Source organism: Rhineura floridana, chromosome 1, assembly GCF_030035675.1.
Source record: "Rhineura floridana isolate rRhiFlo1 chromosome 1, rRhiFlo1.hap2, whole genome shotgun sequence".
NCBI classification, from domain to species: domain Eukaryota; kingdom Metazoa; phylum Chordata; class Lepidosauria; order Squamata; family Rhineuridae; genus Rhineura; species Rhineura floridana.
The window spans coordinates 260288509-260307526 of record NC_084480.1 but is presented as its reverse complement, the minus strand read 5'-3'; the positions used below and the strand labels follow the sequence as shown (position 1 = coordinate 260307526).

The window sequence follows — 19018 nt, the reverse complement described above, 5'->3', positions numbered from 1 at the left end:
ACTAATATGTTTCTAAAGATGTTTTGTTTTAATATATTTGAAAGTCTGTTTTTAAGATGTTTTGAAGTGTTTTTAATGTTTTTGTTTGCTGCCCTGGGCTCCTACTGGGAGGAATGATAGGATATAAATTCAATAAATAAATAAATAACCTAACTGAATTCAATAGTACTTACTTATGAATAGGTATACATAGAATTGCGCTCCAGTTGTGACAGCCCACTTGTGAAAATAGGACTTCTTCTCCTCTCCCCTACAAATTACTGTGTGCTGCCAAAATCTGTTCCATAGAGTTGGGAAACCCTCCAGATCTGATTGCGGGGAGGCCCAGGGGTTGTATAAAGAAGCAGAAATCCTGTTGTGTCATCTGGTGTGATGTTAGATCTCACCCCAAGTCCCTTAAGAGTTTTCCCCAGCTAATCATTTTCTTGGTCTAGTACATCTAAAAGGATCTTAAATGTTTTAGATTTGAAGTGCTTCTGATCTTTTCAAACCATTTTTCTATGATTTCCTAAACTTCCTTCTAATCACTTGTATGTTCAGGTTTGATTTTGACTGAACAGGTTTTCACGTATAGGTATACTCTTTCAATAATCTGAAGAGCCTACTCCCCATTAGGACTAAAATTAGGAGCTGATATTACAGCAGCAATAAGTGATTTGTGCATTGAATTGTGTTTATGATATGTTTTGTAGTTCTCAGATGCCTTGAGGTGTAGAGTTTAAATGCTTGCTATTCCCCTGAATGCAGTTTAAGTAGAAAGGCAGGTTATAAAGTCTTAAAGAGACAACTAATTGGCTTTCATGGTATAGCTACTAATTTTTCATGTAATTCATCTAGTCCAGTTGTCATTGCAAGCCTTGTGAATATGGACCTCTTAATGCCACACACCCTCCGCAGGGGACAAGGACCTATTAGGATGGTCCGTCCCAGATGCCTGATGGATCCTAAAGGATTCCTGAATGCGCTGGGAGATTTGGAGCCAGCTGAAGGACGCCCAGTCGAAACCCTGGTGATGGAGTGGAATAGGGAGATCACTAGGGCAGTAGACCGGGTGGCTCCGAAACGTCCTCTCCCCCTGAATAGAACTCAGATAGCACCCTGGTATACACCATGGTTGCGGGGTCTGAGGCAGGAGGTGAGACGACTAGAGTGCCTGTGGCGGAAATCTCGCTCTGAAGACGATCGGACACTGGTTAGAGCAGCAATAGCTGCCTACCAGGTGGCAACAAAGGCAACAAAGAGGGAATTCTTTGCTGCCTCTATTGCGTCCGCAGAGTGCTGCCCCAGGAGGTTGTTCCAAGTGGTCCGAAGCCTGGTCGGTCCAGTTGCTCAGGAACCCATGGAGCATTCTAAAGTCTCCTGTGACACATTTGCTAAACACTTTGCCGATAAAATCGAGCGCCTGAAGAGCATGACTCCGTACGCCATGGATACAGGAAGTGAGCCAGAGTCGGCCAGTTGCATTCCGGTTAAACGATGGGATCGGTTTCAGCCTCTTCCCTCTGAGGAAGTGGACAAGGTGCTCTCTACTGTGAAGCCAACCACCTGTCTGTTTGACCCTTGCCCTTCATGGCTCGTTATGAGCTGTAAAGAGAAGCTGAGTGAAGGGATCAAGGCAGTGGTAAATGCATCCTTGGAAGAGGGTGCAATGCCATCAGCCCTCAAGGTGGCAGTAATAAAGCCTATCTTGAAAAAGCCCTCCTTGGATCCCCAAGAGTTGAATAACTTCCGCCCAGTCTCTAATCTACCATTCTTGGGCAAGGTGATTGAGCGAGTGGTGGCCAAACAGTTACAGACACACTTGGATGAAGCAGATTATTTCGATCCATTCCAGTCGGGCTTCAGGACTGGACATGGAACTGAAACAGCCTTGGTCGCTCTGGTGGATGATATGAGGAGGGCGTTGGATAGGAGAGAATATACCTTCCTCGTCCTCCTGGACCTCTCAGCGGCGTTCGATACCATTGACCACGGTATCCTTTTAGATCGCCTGGAGGGATTAGGAATAGGGGGCATTGTTTTACAGTGGCTCCATTCCTGTCTTTCAGACAGGCACCAACAGGTGGCATTGGGGGATGAGGTTTCAGACCCTTGGCCTCTTAATTGTGGAGTCCCACAGGGTTCTATCCTCTCCCCCATGCTATTCAACATCTATGTAAAGCCGCTGGGGGCCATCATCAGGAGATTTGGGCTGCAGTGTCACCAATATGCGGAAGACACTCAGCTCTATCTCTCATTTAAATCTTCACCAGAGTTGGCTGTGAACACCGTGTCCAAGTGCCTGGGAGCTGTAAGTGGATGGATGGGAAGGAATAGGCTGAAACTAAACCCCGGTAAGACCGAGGTGTTACTCGTGGGAGACAAGAGAAGGTTAGGAGATATTGACCTGGTGTTCAATGGAGTAAGACTACCCCTGAAAGACCAGGTACGCAGCCTTGGGGTCATTCTTGTCTCCCAGCTGTCCATGGAGGCTCAGATTTCGGCAGTGAGCCGGGCAGCTTGGTATCAATTACATCTAATACGGAGGCTGCAACCCTACCTTCCTATCCACCTGATCCCACGGGTGATACATGCCCTGGTCTCCTCCCGCTTAGACTACTGTAATGCGCTCTATGTGGGGTTACCCTTGAAAACGGTCCGGAAACTACAGTTGATACAGAATGCAGCTGCACGTTTGATTAAAAACAGCTGTCACCGTGATCATATTACTCCGGTGTTAATAGATCTACACTGGCTGCCAGTTGTTTACCGGGCCCAATTTAAGGTGTTGGTGTTGACCTTTAAAGCCCTATACGGTTTCGGCCCAGTTTATCTGAAGGAGCGCCTCCAGCGTCACCAATTATGCCGCCCAACGAGATCAGCCATGCAAGACCTTCTCTCGGTCCCACCAGTTAAAATAGCTAGGCTGGTGCGGACCAGAGAGAGGGCATTTTCGATTGTGGCCCCCACCCTCTGGAATTCCCTTCCTTTCGATCTTCGCCATGCCCCCTCCCTGATAGGTTTCCGCCGGGCCTTGAAGACCTGGCTGTTCAGGCAGGCATACGGGATCTCTGGGGTAGATTAGTTTTTAATGCTGTTATTAACTGGAAGGGTGGTGTTTAGATTAATTATTGATTGTGGTCCTCATTGGTTTTATATTGTATTTTACTGTGTTATGTACGTTGCCTAGAGTGGCCGTTCATTCGGCCAGATAGGCGACTCATAAATAAAATTTTATTATTATTATTATTGTGGTGCTGAGCTTAATAGGTTGGTTTTTATGTTGTAAGAAGTATGGCTTCAAAGCTTATGTTTTTCTGGATACTTTGAAAGGACTTTTATCAGTTCATTCCCTTCTTACTAGTGATTACTTAAACTTCTATCATATACTCTGTCTTTTTTTCCACAATATAGTGTCAAAAATCAATGAGGTTTCTCCTATTGACTCTAAGATCTAAGATCAATAGATGTGAGCAGTTATGTCCCGGTGTGCATTATACAGCATTTACTTTCAGTGTTCTGTTATTTTCTTGCCCAGGTACCCAGTTTGGAGAGAGATTTCCATAGTTTTCCTGGACTCACCAATCTATTTTACTATATTATATTGTTTAACCTGGCCACCCCATTGACCTTCCAGATGTTTAAGGGTTTTTTTAAAAAGTCAATGTGGCTGTTTGTTGCTATCTTTTAGTTTCCAATCTTTAAAGGGTCTCGTGTAGTAAAATTGTATGTAGTTACTACCCTGCACTGTCATCTGAATCAAGTATTTCCCTTCTAGCCTTTGGGTGTCAAAAGTAACAATTACAAGTGAACCTAGGCTGCTTGTTCGTAGGTTTTTCCACAGAGCCATTGCAACCTGCTTATTTATTAATATATACAGCTTACATGCCAAAATGGCTTCTGTTGTTATTGTTAAAAAACAATTTCAGCTAAGAGATTGTGTGTTGGACATGATATCTGCTGTAGAACAAGACTGTCATCATACAAATCTTTCGTTTCTCTGTTTTCATATATATAGAAAAAGAATTATGTTCAGCAAAAGGTACATAACCTCATCTACTGTGCATAACAAGTGTGGATTATAAAATCATTGCAGTACTAAAGAACATTTGTATGTATCAGAGCTACTTTGTGTTTAGCAAACGTTTAATTGTGAAAAGTCGGGGGAAAGGGGCATCACATGTAACACCAATCCAAACTGTGGTTTAGTGGGAACGAGTAAGCATGCAGGGGGACTCAAAGCAAAAATCATGGCTGTTTTGCTCTTTTCTTGGCCCTGTCGCTGCTATGCTACTCAGAGCTAAGTCATTGCTTGGCTTGTTATTGTATGTGAACCTGTTGGCTTGTGCTATGTTTCTCCCAGACAAACCACAAATGTAAACCAAGAACAAACCCTGGCTTCAATGGCTTGTTTGGAGTGAGTCAAACTACAAGCCCAGGTTTGGAGTAGACACTGAAACGTAAGCCAGACCATGACTAGCTTAGTCTCTCAGACAAGCGAACAACCAACAGCTTGTTTCTCCAACAGTTCATATTCCAGCTGCTCTTGCCTTGTGCCTCTGTAACTTGGTGAGATTTTGAAGTGGGGTGACAAAAAAACCATGGTTAAGCAAAAGTGTTATATTCTAATGTAATGCCAGACCATAGTTAAAATAAGCCAAGATTCATATGCCAACGATCAATCATAATTAGTCTCCTGGGCTGGCTTTGTATGCTCAAACAAATCACACTTTGGCTAAATAAACCATGGCTTAGCATTATATGCGGACAGGCCATTAAAAGTAATGTGATCAGCTTCTCAGGTTCCTTTTGAAGCAAATAGATAGTTGTCTAGAATATCAAAAATAGCATTGCTTGTATTGTGATTTTTGTATTTATCATTTGTTTTGTATTTAATCAGAAACTTTTGAATTCTGTTTTATGTTGAAGGTCAAAATTTGAACATGATCCAGGCATAGTTGCGGTTCATATTCACAGGCTAGGAACCAGAGTATATGTTACATGTAAGCACATGTGATGGCTGCCCATCATCCCTTTTTGGAGACTGGAAGCTCCACTTCAGGAGCATGTGTGATTGGTGAAGAGACAAGAAGAGGGGGAGTGCTTAACCTTTTCCCTGACTGCTGCTTCCCTATTTCAGATTAGCCATACGAACTCACACACCAAAGTAGAATCTCAAACATCTTTGCCCTCAACTTTGGAGTTATATAGTTTATGGTATTACTGTTGTATTACAAAACCATCTTTTATGATTAATCATTCCCAATTATAAGTAATAATATAATTTAGTAATAGTAAGCTTTTATGCATTGACCATTGTCCAGCTTCTTTGAATTCATGTTGATTCCATGTGCAAAGGACTGGAAACCAGTGAGTGAAATAAAAGGTGAGGGGCAGAAAAGAAGGGACTGAAGAATTAAATGAGAAGGGTAGTGAAGAGTGAACCATCTGACCTGGCCTCCCTCTTGGCTGTCAACTAATGGCACCACCTCACAGAACATTTTTCCTCTGGGCTCATTCAGTGACTTAGGCTTCTGTGCAGAGCTGCTTCTGGTGTCGTCTGCTGAAGACTAGAAGATTGGATGAGGAGTGTACTGTTGAGCACCAAGAGTGGGAGAAGACTAAATTAACCTTCTAACTAATCTCCTCTCTTGGCTTGTTAGGTTCTAGTCCTGTCTAGAGACATTATATGTTCTCTGTATGCAGAAAATCTGGAAAATGATTATTGTTAACTACTGTTGTACCATAAAAAGTATGAGCATGGGTTATTTCCCCCCCTTTGGCATCTAGCCCTCTGAAGTTGACCTCTTCACTAATGTCTAGCCCCTTCTCCTTTGTTTTTCAGATCAGCAAAAATGGGAAGCACTGGATTCTGGTTTACTCCTAGACATGTCAGTGGAACTGGTTAAGACCAAATTCTGAAGGTTTTTCTTCGTTATCCATCACCAGGTGTGCACTGAACAGAGGCTACCATAAATCTGTTTTGAGTATGAACACCTTTTAAAATGGTATAAAATATATAAAAGTATTGTTCTGTAATGTAGAATTTAAATAGTCTCAAATAACTGTATCATTCATCCTATAGTTCTGAAAGAACCAATATGAATAAGTAGTAATATACTGAAGCTGGAAATAGGCATTGTTGCTCAATTTTTTTTTCAGCTGGTCTTTGATAAGTGTAATATTTGAATTTGCATTGCTCAGCCTGTACATCCACAATTGAATTAGCTATTCTTGATAGCTAGAAGTAATAAGCTAGTGAGAGGTTTAATTATTTAGAAATTCATTCCAGGACTGTCATAACAAGCTGCTTCTTACTGTTAGGGCACCCTCTGGAGAACATTCAGTGTTGCACAGTTGTAAGGAAAGATCAGTTTCCCCATCCTACTTACCCCTGGTGCTCACAGAAGCACTTTATGTGCATGCGCAGGACTTGGGAACCTGGCCATTGGAACTATTTTTATAAGAGGACCTATCTGTGCTTAAATTTGCATCAGCATAATAAATGCAATAGTTAGTTTTCAGAGGAATAAAGATCTTGCTAATTCAGCACATAATTTGAAACATTCCTTTTAAAAACTGTTAGAAAACTTAAGATCCTTAGTAATGCAACTATAGTAAATTGACTGAATTTGTTCAGATATTTCCAAGCCAGATAAAACTTGACTCTTGACTAATGGATCAGATTACCTAAAAGCAAAATGCAGGGAAAACCTAGGATTACAGTTCAACTCTTTAAAACAAAATGCTTTCTTGATCATCTGAAATAACTAGATGAAATAGCAGTAGACTTGTGCATTAGAACATAGGTCTGTTGCACAACTCTAAATCACAATGTAAATTTAAAGTGAAGAACAAGTAGTGAAAGAAGAGTGCATTATGTCCAGGTGAGCTTGCAGACCAGAAGTAAACCTGGCCCAGAGAAATGTGACTGGAGGGAGGTGGTTTTGTTTGCAAAACCAGAAAAAAGGTGGAGAAAAAATCCCAAAAGACTGTAAGCAGATTTGTTTCTTGAACCAGCCCAATGACTAAAAAGTTTTTTCTAAAGCATTTTTGCGATTAGAGTTCTCTATGGAGAGTTTTAATTTCATCCCTTGACGAAGACCAAACACAGTAGAGGCCAAAATGCATTGGGATTGTTCAAGAAATAAATTTGTTCACAGCATTTTGGGATTTTTTTTCTCCTTTTTTCTGGTTTTTTGAATGTATGCTTTAATTTGGATTCCTACATTGAGCAGGGGGTTGGACTCAATGTCCTTGTAGGCCCCTTCCACCTCTATGATTCCATGATTCTATGAATGCTGACCCCTTTTTGTAATCTCCTTTGTTTGCAGAACAATGGTGGCTAAGGCAAGGGTTCAGCATTTCTCACACTGGTTTTCCGTTTCAGTTACAGTATACTCCTCTCCTGCTATACAACTCAGCACCACAAGTGTGCTAAGGTGCTGATAGGGCCTTAGATAGTTTTGCCTAATTTTCCCCTGGATCTTAGTAAAATTGGGTTATAGCACTTAGCAAAAAATACTTTTACAGCTTATCAAACATAGTAGATAGAACACATTACTTACTGCTTCATGATAGGAAAAGGCAGTAGTTCTAGTTCTATTCCAAGGTTCTTCTAAAGGCTTACAGTTTGTTCAATGTTGTGACTGTATTAAGCGACAAATTCTTGAAGATATTACTGCTAAACTCACGTGATGAGATAAAACTGCAGTTTCTTATTTAGGCTTGAGGATAGCTAAGAAGTTATAATGAAGCAATCAGCACCATAAGATATTAAGTTATGCATTCTTCCTGATTCAGTAAGCATTTCTGTAAACAACTCTTGCATTTTATTATTTTTTCTTTCTATACTAACTCAAGTTTTGCATTGCGTTCTTTTAAGAATTACAGGGACCCACAATTGAATCTTGGGATATATGTTCTGCTTCCCAGTTCCCACTTTATCATACTTTCTTAATTAAGTAAGCATTATTGGTAGCAATAAGGAAAGGTTAGAAAGATGGGAGGCAAATACTTAAACATGCTTTATTTTTCACTCATAGTTGATTTGCAGTTGTTTGCTTTTGTTGTTAATTAGTGGAACCAATTTGTCAGTGGAACAGCTTCCATTCCTGTTCACCCAGGACCTTTACAGACTATCAGTCTCTGGCACAAGAAGTATACACATTACTTAGTTTGTTGTGGAGGATTCATTAAAAGGTAGCCTAGTCAGATTTTTAATCACAAAAAATGCACACACACTCCAAGATAGCGTGCCAGTTGTGACATTCATAGTTGCCAGTTGTGATGGTTTAAAATATGGTCATGTCAAATTATTCATCTATTGAATTGTATGTGTGGTACAACCAATTATGAACAATCCAGTCACCCTTCCTTCTCTGCCTTGCTTTGAATTGATAGTCTGAATAAGCCCTTTCAGTGCATACAGTTGAATTTGAAGCTCCTAACAAAGGAGTCTGTGTATGAGTTCTAATATATGTTAACTTAAGGTTGATCATGGAAGGCATCTTCATCTTCCCCCCTGCTCTCTGCCTCCTAAAAAGCCCTGGGGGGTGTCTTGAAGAATATGGAATGGATTGCAGGGAGTGTTGCCTCAAATTAGGTGGAGGTCTGCAGAATTTTGGGCATTTCTTCCCTCTCCCAGCAGCCCCTCCATATTGTTGAAGAGGAACCTCTGACCCTCTGGGAGGCACAGGTGGCTGCAAGGGTGACAAAGGGACAGGAAACATTCGTTCTGTGTACTTCGTTAAGTTATAGTAAAATCCAAGCCTATGAATCTGGAATTTAATGTCTACAGAGGGTATTTTCCCAAATGACCAACTGAATTTGCTACTAATAGGTTTGAGCACATGGATAAAACAGCATCTTGGATATAATTATCACTTTTCCCAAGGGAAGGGAATTTTTTTATATCAGTAATTTATCCAGTTCATCTAGAAAGAAATTGGCATCAAATGTGAAAACCAAAATATTCCACTGAAGTGGATACATCGGGAAAATAAAAAAAACATATTCAGCTAATCTATAGATTTTACAAGAACCTAGTTTTCCCCCCAGGAAATAGGATTAATTTTTTATTCTGATGGCAGTTTCTAAGATTTTTTTAGAAGCTGATTTACAAATTAAATATTGTGACTGAAACTAGGTGTTTATGAGAATACAGGATTTATTTGAAAACACCAAAGATTTTAGGAACAATTATTCAGTTAAGAGAGACTGGCCTAGTTTGCAAATCATGGTAAGCCAAACTGTGGCTCATCAGGACTGTAAGAACCTGCTGGCTCCTAGAGAGGAGCTGACACAGCTTTGCTGCTTTTAGCACAGAGTGGCACGGCAGCTAAGTCAAGGTATTGCTTAGTGTGTCATCTGAACCTGGGATCGTGGACCATGATCTGTAGCCAAGAATTATGGTTACAGATCGTGGTTAAGGAGGAGAGACTACAAACCTGGTTTAAGATTATATGCTAAACCAAACCTTGGCTTTAGCTACCATGCCACACTTTGCTAAAAGGACTGGGGAGCAGCAAAGAAGGTTTGAGCTCTTCTCCAGAAGCTATTTTTCATTAAGCCACACTTTGGTTTACCATGACATGTGAATAAGGCTACAGATAAAACTTGTTATGGCACATTCTATGCTTATGCTTGTCTTTCCTCACAAACTTTTCGTATCTGTCAATTACATATCTAGCCTCCAATCTATTGCTTTAATAGTTTCTTGGCCTTGCTATTTATGATCTCAACTTAATTTTAATATTTGAAATACTGCAGTGTTAAGAAAAGAGGGTTACACAGTACTCATGGTTACTAACACTGAGGATTAGATAACTCTTGTTAGATTGTTGACACACATATGCCCATATAATCCCTGAGCACAAGAATTTTAAACTAAAACACCACTGCTTGTCAGTCAGATCCTAATGTAGCTAATATTAGGGCCATCTACACATTATGATAAATTGCACTGAGGACTATAGCACTTTAGAATGCAATTTGAGGATTTGCATGTTAAAATATTCTTGCCACTTTATTAAAAAAGTCCCTGCACATAGATAACTAGTATGTCAGAGAAGGCTTAGTCAGTCTAGTAGCCTTTTCCTTGGTATGTTGTATTCCACAGGCAAGACGAATTTTTATGTGGGGCTATTTAAGCATGCAATTCCCCCATGGTTCTACAGTATTATAATCCTGGGAGTGCTGCATCATGTACCATTGGTTTTTAGTGCTGTTTACAGTGCTTCAGACTACAATCCTTATGAAATGTGTGGGTTTTTTTCCATAGTAGATAACACTTACTTAGCCATATCACTTTTGATTTTAATACAGAATAAGATCCTTGGAAGCTGCTGAAACAGTTTTCTACAAAAGTATATGCACAGTTACTTTAATTTTATAGGCTTAGATAAAGTTCTGCTGCACTGCTGTATTGCCTCAAGAACCTAAAAAAAGTGAAAGATGTGGTTTCAGCACACATGTGGACCTGTCCATCCTGAGCAGTGAATTTTGAGCTGTAAATAGCTTAAATGAGCCTACATATATTACATTAGACCAGCTGAACCTAACTTTATATAAGCTTTATTCAAAAACATCACATAGCAAGTAAACTTCAAAATTAAGTGTAGTTACAAATAGTTCTTTCTTATTTTTTTTCCAGTCCCCTTTTGCTTTCTTTAACGACCACATGAAACTTGAGAAGCCATCTAAAGCTAAATCATTTAGTGGAGTTGGGCAATTCCCAAGTGTCCAACAAGAAGGCCTGGTTTAGGCTGCGATGGCCACTGTCATTCCTGGTGATTTGTCAGAAGTAAGAGATACCCAGAAAGTCCCTTCAGGGAAACGTAAGCGTGGTGAATCCAAACCAAGAAAAAACTTTCCTTGCCAACTGTGTGACAAGGCCTTTAACAGTGTTGAGAAATTAAAGGTTCACTCATACTCTCACACAGGAGAGAGGCCCTACAAGTGCACACAACAAGACTGCACCAAGGCCTTTGTTTCTAAGTACAAATTACTAAGGTATTAAACTCTATTTATTTTTCAGATTATTATCATTTGTTGGCCATTTTAAGCTTTGTAAACGTATATATCTATGTACACTTCAGCTGATTTGCAGGGAGGAAATGTTAGTTAATTTAGTCATCAGATTGTAGAAGTATAAAGTGCAGTGCATAGTTTTGCAAGCTAATATCTAAGTTTTTTGTGTGTATTTTCAAAGAGGAGAGGTTAAAACTTTTCAGTTGCATAAACATTGCAAAGAAGTGTATGGATTGAACATTTTTGCTATGGACATAATTGAAGTATTCATACATTATGAAATATATTAAAATAACTTAAATATCAAGCTAAAATGTCAATTGAAATGAAATTCCTTGTAATGTGTGATTTGTTATATTTAAGTATGATATTTAATGTATGTAGTGATATGTCTTCTGCAAAATATTTTTAAAAATTAGCTTAGAATTTAGCTGCCATTAAGTGAACACATGTACTTTTTGATCAAAATAATTACTTACAGAATATATCTGTGTTTCAAGGCATATGGCTACTCATTCTCCTGAGAAAACCCACAAGTGTAATTATTGTGAGAAAATGTTTCATCGAAAAGATCACCTAAAGAATCACCTGCATACACATAATCCCAATAAAGAGGCCTTTAAGTGTGAAGAATGTGGAAAGAACTACAACACAAAACTTGGGTTTAAGCGTCACCTGGCTTTGCATGCTGCAACAAGTGGTGACCTCACCTGTAAAGTATGTTTGCAGACATTTGAAAGCACAGGGGTGTTGCTGGAGCACTTAAAAACTCATGCAGGCAAATCATCGGGTGGAGTGAAGGAGAAAAAGCATCAGTGTGAACATTGTGATCGTCGGTTTTACACCCGAAAGGATGTACGAAGACACATGGTAGTGCACACTGGAAGAAAGGACTTCCTCTGTCAGTATTGCGCACAGAGATTTGGCCGGAAGGATCACCTAACACGGCATATGAAGAAAAGTCACAACCAAGAACTTCTGAAGGTCAAAACAGAGCCAATGGATCTTTTAGACCCATTTACTTGTAATGTTTCTGTGCCTATAAAGGATGAACTACTTCCAGTGATGTCTTTATCTTCCAGTGAACTGACATCGAAGCAATTTACAAACACTTTGCAATTAAATCTCTACAATACTCAAATTCAGTCCATGCAGAGTTCAGCATCTGCACACCAAATGGTTGCCACATCACTACCTTTAGGAATGCCTTGTCCAATAGATATTGAATCTGTCCATCCTTCTCACCAACTCTCTCTAAAATACCCACTCAGTTCTACCTCATATACAGTTTCTATGACTGATAAAGAACAGCCATTGAAAGGGGAAATTGAAAGTTACTTAATGGAACTGCAAAGTGGTATGCCTTCTTTATCCCAAGATTCTCAAGCATCTTCATCTAAATTGGGGTTGGATCCTCAAGTAGGGCCACTAGATGATGGATCTGAGGACGTTTCCCTTTCCAAAAGTTCTGTTTCTATTAGTGAACCTCTAAGCACCCCATCACTGGACTTTTCTCAGTTATTCAATTTTATACCAGTAAATGGACCTCCTTTTAATCCTTCTGTTTCTGTGGGAAATCTTGGAATGAGTTACACACAAGAGGAAGCACATTCATCTATGACTCAGCTTCCTCAACAGGCACAAGATCCCCATGACCCTGGTAATGGTATAAGTCTTGGGTCTTTACATTCATTGTCAGCAGCTTTCACAAGCAGTTTAAACACAACCACAACCTTACCACGTTTTCATCAAGCTTTCCAGTAGGATGAAAAACGCCTTGTGACAAGTTTATTTGTAGAAATGCCTTAGATTACTTTTATTAATGTAGTGCCTACTTTGTCATTTGTAAATCTACTTTTGTACAGTACAAATCTCATTAAGCCAGTATGAAATTCAAATTAACTCTTAAAATATTTTGAATGGGTTCATGCACAGTTGTTTACTTTTGTTTTTTAAAGTCTCTGTATTAATTCTCACTGCCAATAGACCCACAGTTAAAAAGAAAGAAAACCATTCCCACTAAAAGTTATATATTCTTTGTTGAAAATTTCATTAAGATTTGATAATTCTCTTTGTCAATGACATGGTGGCTATTTTAATAGTTTCAAGAATAGAAACAAAGCATTAATGTTAATAACTGCTAAGTTTGTGAAAAAATCAGAAAACCTTTGCCTTGTTCATGACCTGAAAATAATGATTTATAAATAAGGAAATGTTTAACTCTTTTATATGGAAAAGGGTACAGCTTTTACGTGTAGTCTTCTTAAAAGATCTGAAGGACCTACCACTTTTGCTTAAATAACTTCACAAGTATAGAGAGGAAGAAACCTCCCACTTAAGTGCAATTACAAAATTGTATAATTTGGCAAGAAAAGTATGCCTATTGGCAAGTTTTGAAAGACACAGAATTTAAGAGCTGGCCTTGAAATAGATATATTGGGTTGTATCCTATGCTTTCTACTCACTGACAAAAGAAATCCATCAGCACAATAGGGAAGGGTGGCAATTCCCCCTCCCTCTGCATTCCCCCAGCCCCCCTGAAACCTGCTCTGGATCTTGCAGAGCAGATTTAAGGGGAATATGGGGGCCGTAGGGAAAGAAGGAATGGCTAAATAAGTCTCCCTCCCCTGTTCTGCTAATTCTTTCAGTAAGCAGGCAGAAAGCATTGAATAAATCCCATTTTAACTTCACCTTTTCTATATATATCCTTCTTTTTTAGATGTCTCATCAAAAAGATGGGGTCAAGTCCAGCCAGAAAGGTGCATATGTTGTCAATTTGATGTTTAGTTTGCAGTCAGAAAATGAATGTAAACTCAAATACATTTTTTCATATTTTCTTTGGAGCGAAACTCTTGAGTTGTATTTTATGGTGTGTCATGTCACCTTAAGTAACAACGTAGATGGTAATCACACTTACCACACCTGAGTATTTGGCTAGTGATTTTTCTCACTGCCAAGAATTAATAACAGGACTCTTAGGAGTGAAGTAAAAGCATATTGCTTATGCCACTTTTACCTAATATACAAGGGGGGTTAGGAAAATTAACATCAAAATGGCTACTCATGCTGTATGTCAACTTGCTGTTCATTTTCAAAATGCCCTCATATTCCTTACCCCTTATAACCAAAAGAGGGGAAAACTGTGATATATACATGCAAAATGTAGTTTTGCTATAACTTGGTAACATTCTGTTCCTTTGTCATTTGTAGGAGAATTTTTCAAAATGCATATCTATCTCCAATCATTTCTGTAGATGAATCCAAGGTTTTAAGTGGTTGATACAAATATACTTCACAGAAACAAAAGTTGCTCCCATTAAGGAGCTTTGGCTCCCAATATTTGTATCATTAGTTCCTACTTTTTTATCGTAGGAACAATATGCAGGTGTGATTTTACTATTTTATACTGATGTATTTAAATTTTATTACTGAATGATAACTTTTTATAAATGTTTATGTTCCAAAGGCATTAAAAAGGAGTGTATTAATAAGGAAAATACCGTTTCAAAATACTGCAAGCTGCTCCAATATGCTGGGAGAAGACTTTCTCAAAGTAGATTTTAGCTCTGCTGCATGATTGCTTCCTTTAGTTTCTGTGAAACAGATTGCTTAAATATATCTTTAGTGGAATGACTTTTTCAATATTGCTTTCCAGCCTTTTAGCACCATCATTTTAAGGGGGAAAAACATATCAAAAGAAAATTGGAAATAAAGTTACTTCATGTGCAAATTGCAAAAGAAGTAGAAATTTCCTTGATTTTTTTTTAATAGAAAGGACAGAAATGCTCCCTCTTCAAAGGAGGTCTTTTTGTGCTGTTTTGGTATTTTCAACATCTCTCCAAATGACACCTGAGGGCATGGCCTTGTCTGTCCTCACCCCCCCATACACACACACACAGCAGTTTTGTGTATTACTGGGAAACACCAGTAGATGACTATTTGGAAAAAAGCTGTTCACTCATTTCAAAAGTGAGTTGAATTAGTTTTAACTTTTCATTTTCTAATAGAGGTGTACCACTACATTGCTTATGGTGTTTGATCGGGTTGGTATGTACAAAGCATGCTACAACAATGTTATCTGTTTTCATTGTTAGTTGCTGGTTAACTTGATTTTTTATTTTTTTTAAAAAACTAGTTTTTCCAGTACTCCTTAGTATATATGAAGGCTCCATGTTGTTATGGCAGTTCCTTCAGTTGTAAGCTGGGTTTAATTAGAGAGACAGGTGCACTTCAAATTGTAGTAGTAGGGACCTTGGACAAGATATTGAACGTCATTCAGTTAGTACTTTAGCAGATGACTACACTTTGTGCTTATGTTACTGAAGTAAGATGTATGAGTATATGGAAGCAGAATGACAGTGTAGGCAATATTTACACATTAGTGCTTTATGACTATCATTTAGGCAAAGTCATTGTTGGCAACTTTAAAATGTCAAATTTAAAGCCTATTTTGTAGTTACCAGGTTAATTCTTAAGAGTGGAGTATGGTGTGTGCTGGCTGATCATGCACCATACTTTGTACAACTTTTAAACTTCTGCTATGGATTTTAAAAATACTATATATATATAATTTGCTTGTGTTTTATTAGTAGTGAATTGTGGAATAGAGTGATTTATTCATTTGGCAGTAAAGGTTTTCAGAAACCATATACTGACTAAAACATGAGCCAGACCTGATTGCTTTATTAAGCTAATAATGAATGTTAAGAGTACATATTTTCAGGATCCTTTGCCTAGTGAGCGCTATGTATTGTAGGCTGTTTTGTTGTTGTTTTTTAACTAAAGCTCGAACAACTTCTGTTACACATAATACAAGATATAGCACTTTCAAAAAGAAAACCTAAACCTTATAAAAGAGATTTTCTTACAGGTTATACTTTCTATTATAAAAAACTTTTATTATAATTTTTCAAGTGCCATTAGATGACATATGTGGGCCTTTGGTATAATGCTTTGGGTACAAAATAGTAAACATTGTAACTTTTAACAGGTACATCTTGAAGTGTTTTCGTATCAATTTGCTATATTGCACAGAACCAATGTGTCTTTTTAAAGGGTTTTTACAGTGGATTCCTAGGTTTACATGTTTCTAACTATGCCGTCTTCTACTGCCATTTAATACAAGCCCAAATATTGAATAGTCAACAACAGTTAAGTGTATACTCTGAAATCCTAGAGATTGCAGTTGTGTGCCTATTAATGCTAAGTCCCATACATTTCAATGGGAATTGCATGTGTAAATTAGGCACAGGAGCACAGATTTACAGCTCAGTCCTATGTGTGTTTTACTCGGAAGACCCACTGAATTCAATGGAATTTACTTCTAAGTAAGTGTGAAGGTTACAATCTTACACACAACATTTAATATGCAGTATTTTAAAGATAGGATGTCCTACCATAGCTATGCTGCTGTTGGAATTCAACATAGGGTTGATCCTGTGCCTGTTAATATAAAGAGAAGGATTAAGCTCTTAATTATTTGTCTCATACACTGGTTTAGCAGCTTAAAATGACGTGCCTCTTAGTAATAAAATCTATACATTGTTTGCTATGAAGTATACCATGTAGGTTCAGCTGCCTATCTGCAGCAAACAATGAAAACAGCCACCTATTTGACATTATTGAGGAAGACAATTTAAAGTGATCTTTTAGTGGTCAAAAAAGAGTGTTTATGGTCCCTTAACTCTGAAAGGGTGGTGGTGTGTTGAAAGGCCATGTTTTTTTAGAAGTATTTAACCCTAAAATTGACACAACTATTGCTAACTGCATGCAAACACTCTTCAATATCAGCTTCAGTGGTACAGTTGAACCAGAATGAATGTTCATCTTCTCAGAAACACTTCTGCAAATATATTGTAATGGATCATGCTGCTAATATAACTTGGGATTCAACTCTTCTCATGGTGCTACAGATCTCCCTGTCTCATTCAGACTGATGTATTTTTATCCATAGAGAAAGGCCTATACTAGATTTATAGATGTATGATATATTTTTATACTGTGACAATTTGTCATTAATGAATTTTGTACACCACCATGTATTCATATGCACTTGCAAAAGGAGAAACTTGGACATGCAAATTTATACCCAAATAAGCCTATTCTCAAAAATAAAAGATGATAAATGAAAGGGGGCTTTTGATGTGGTGTGAAGTGAAGAATGTGCTTGTTTTTAAGAGCCCTTTGAATATTAACAAACTGGGAAACAATATAAAAAGAATGACACCCAAACCTGACTTGGATTTCTGAAACTTATATTTTTAGATAGTGAGAAATGTTTGGACTTGTGTGCTAAAATGTTTTAATGAGACAGATTTTGAGTCAAAATAGAAAAATGCATTCCAGATTGAATTTGTGTACTTCATTTAAAATTACTATCCTGCGATATGGGAAATTGAGTTGCTTATCATGTATATGTACTTTAAAATGTATTCACAAACTACTGTTGTATTTGTATAAAATATAGACAAAAGATTACATATATATTTTTGTGTATAAGCTCTGTAAAATAGCTATCACATTATGAAGCTGCAGCAGAAATTCATTTTAGACATTCATATCCAAAGAAACAGACTATTTATTGTCCACATACCCTGATAAAAATATAACTTGCTGCTATTAAACAATAGAGCTGCAGCTTCTTGTGGCCTACAGTGTTATGTTTGCTGTACAAAAATATGTGAACTTCACAAAATATCAATAAAACAGAATGGTTTTAGTTATGTACAAAACATGCCTGGAATTATGTATGGCGTGTGTGTTTGTGAGATTATAGACAAGGTTACAAACTAGATTTCAGATGTTAATGCATTCTAACAAATTGTTCTATTTGTGCATAGTAAAATGACAGCCAATTGAAGATGATTAGGGGGACCTTGAATCCATACCTTGATCAAATTCCAAGTGTCAAAAATGACTCTAGCAAAGTAGTAACAACATTTCAAACTTGGGCAGTAGCAAGCTTTTTGGTGTGGTTTATTTGAATTATTTGAACCTTTATTTGAATCAGGTTTGAATAGGTTTGTTTGAATCATTTTTTTATTCATGCCTTAAGTCACTGGTTAAAAATACTTTGCTTTAAATAATTTATTCCTTTATAGCAAGAGTGATTAAACTGTGGCCCTTCCAGATATTGTTAGACTACAGCTTCCATAATCTCTGACCATTGGTCATGATGGCTGAGGCTGATGGAATTTGAGGCTGCTTTCACACTGCACTTTATTCCGTTATTCTGACAGTTTCTTACCTGGTAATTTGCACGTTATATTTGATCTTTCACATGACGTACAAGCTAGCTTGGGAATTCTAGTGGAATGTAGTGCACATTTAGTGCAAATTTCCATGATAAATGATACCAGGAATAATCCATTAGCAAGGCTGGGAACCCAGAAAATCGTGGGAGTTTTTCGCTAGCTGCAGCCACTCACGTGACAGGCATCCCAGCATGAGGTGCATTCCCGCCTTTTAGTCGTGCGGGGGTTTTTTTGCCTGACAAACATTGTATCAGTATTCCGGCACTGGCGCAGATAGCAGCAGCATTTCGCACACAACCCCTGTGTCGATACAGCTAAAACAATTTTTAGAGTCAGATCCTAAAGGGAGAGGGCTTGCATGGTGACGGGATGAGATCTTAGACTTCCTACACAATGGGGAACAGTGCGCATGTGTATAGTGGGTGGGGGACGAAAAAACCCTTGGGAAAGAGTTACACGAAATGCCGGTATATCGGCTAAAAAAGCTGCTGTTCCTTAACGCAACAGGTACTGCAATATGAAAGAGATTTTAGAAATCGGGATAGAACCACTACCAGTTTAATCTGTTAAATTAACGCAATCAATCCCATGTGTGAAAGCAGCCTGAGTCCCAAAAAATCGAGTTAGCCATCCCTACTTTATAGCATTAGAATTATGCTACAAAGCATAACTTGTATTTAAATTCTATTAAAGTTATGTCTTTATACCAACAGAACTATGTTGAGCATAACACTCACCAGAGCCATGAGCTGTGG

At 38.2% G+C, this 19018-nt stretch overlaps 1 protein-coding gene across 8 annotated transcripts in view; it reads left to right on the top strand.

Annotated features, from left to right (window-relative positions):
* Positions 1-17712, top strand: part of PLAG1 (PLAG1 zinc finger) — a 49984-nt gene extending 32272 nt beyond the window's left edge. For 3 of the 8 annotated variants that reach the window (XM_061599119.1, XM_061599126.1, XM_061599120.1), the window contains 3 exons: positions 5825-5928; positions 10634-10992; positions 11511-17712. In XM_061599119.1, the coding sequence (XP_061455103.1) occupies positions 10751-10992; positions 11511-12774 (1506 nt within the window). In that variant the 5' untranslated portion in view covers positions 5825-5928; positions 10634-10750 and the 3' untranslated portion in view covers positions 12775-17712. Of the gene's footprint in view, positions 1-3962; positions 4091-4814; positions 4983-5824; positions 5988-10633; positions 10993-11510 lie in introns of those variants that run through there. The other 5 variants (XM_061599146.1, XM_061599136.1, XM_061599155.1 and 2 more) reach the window with 5 other exon arrangements.
* Positions 17713-19018: the final 1306 nt, after the last annotated feature.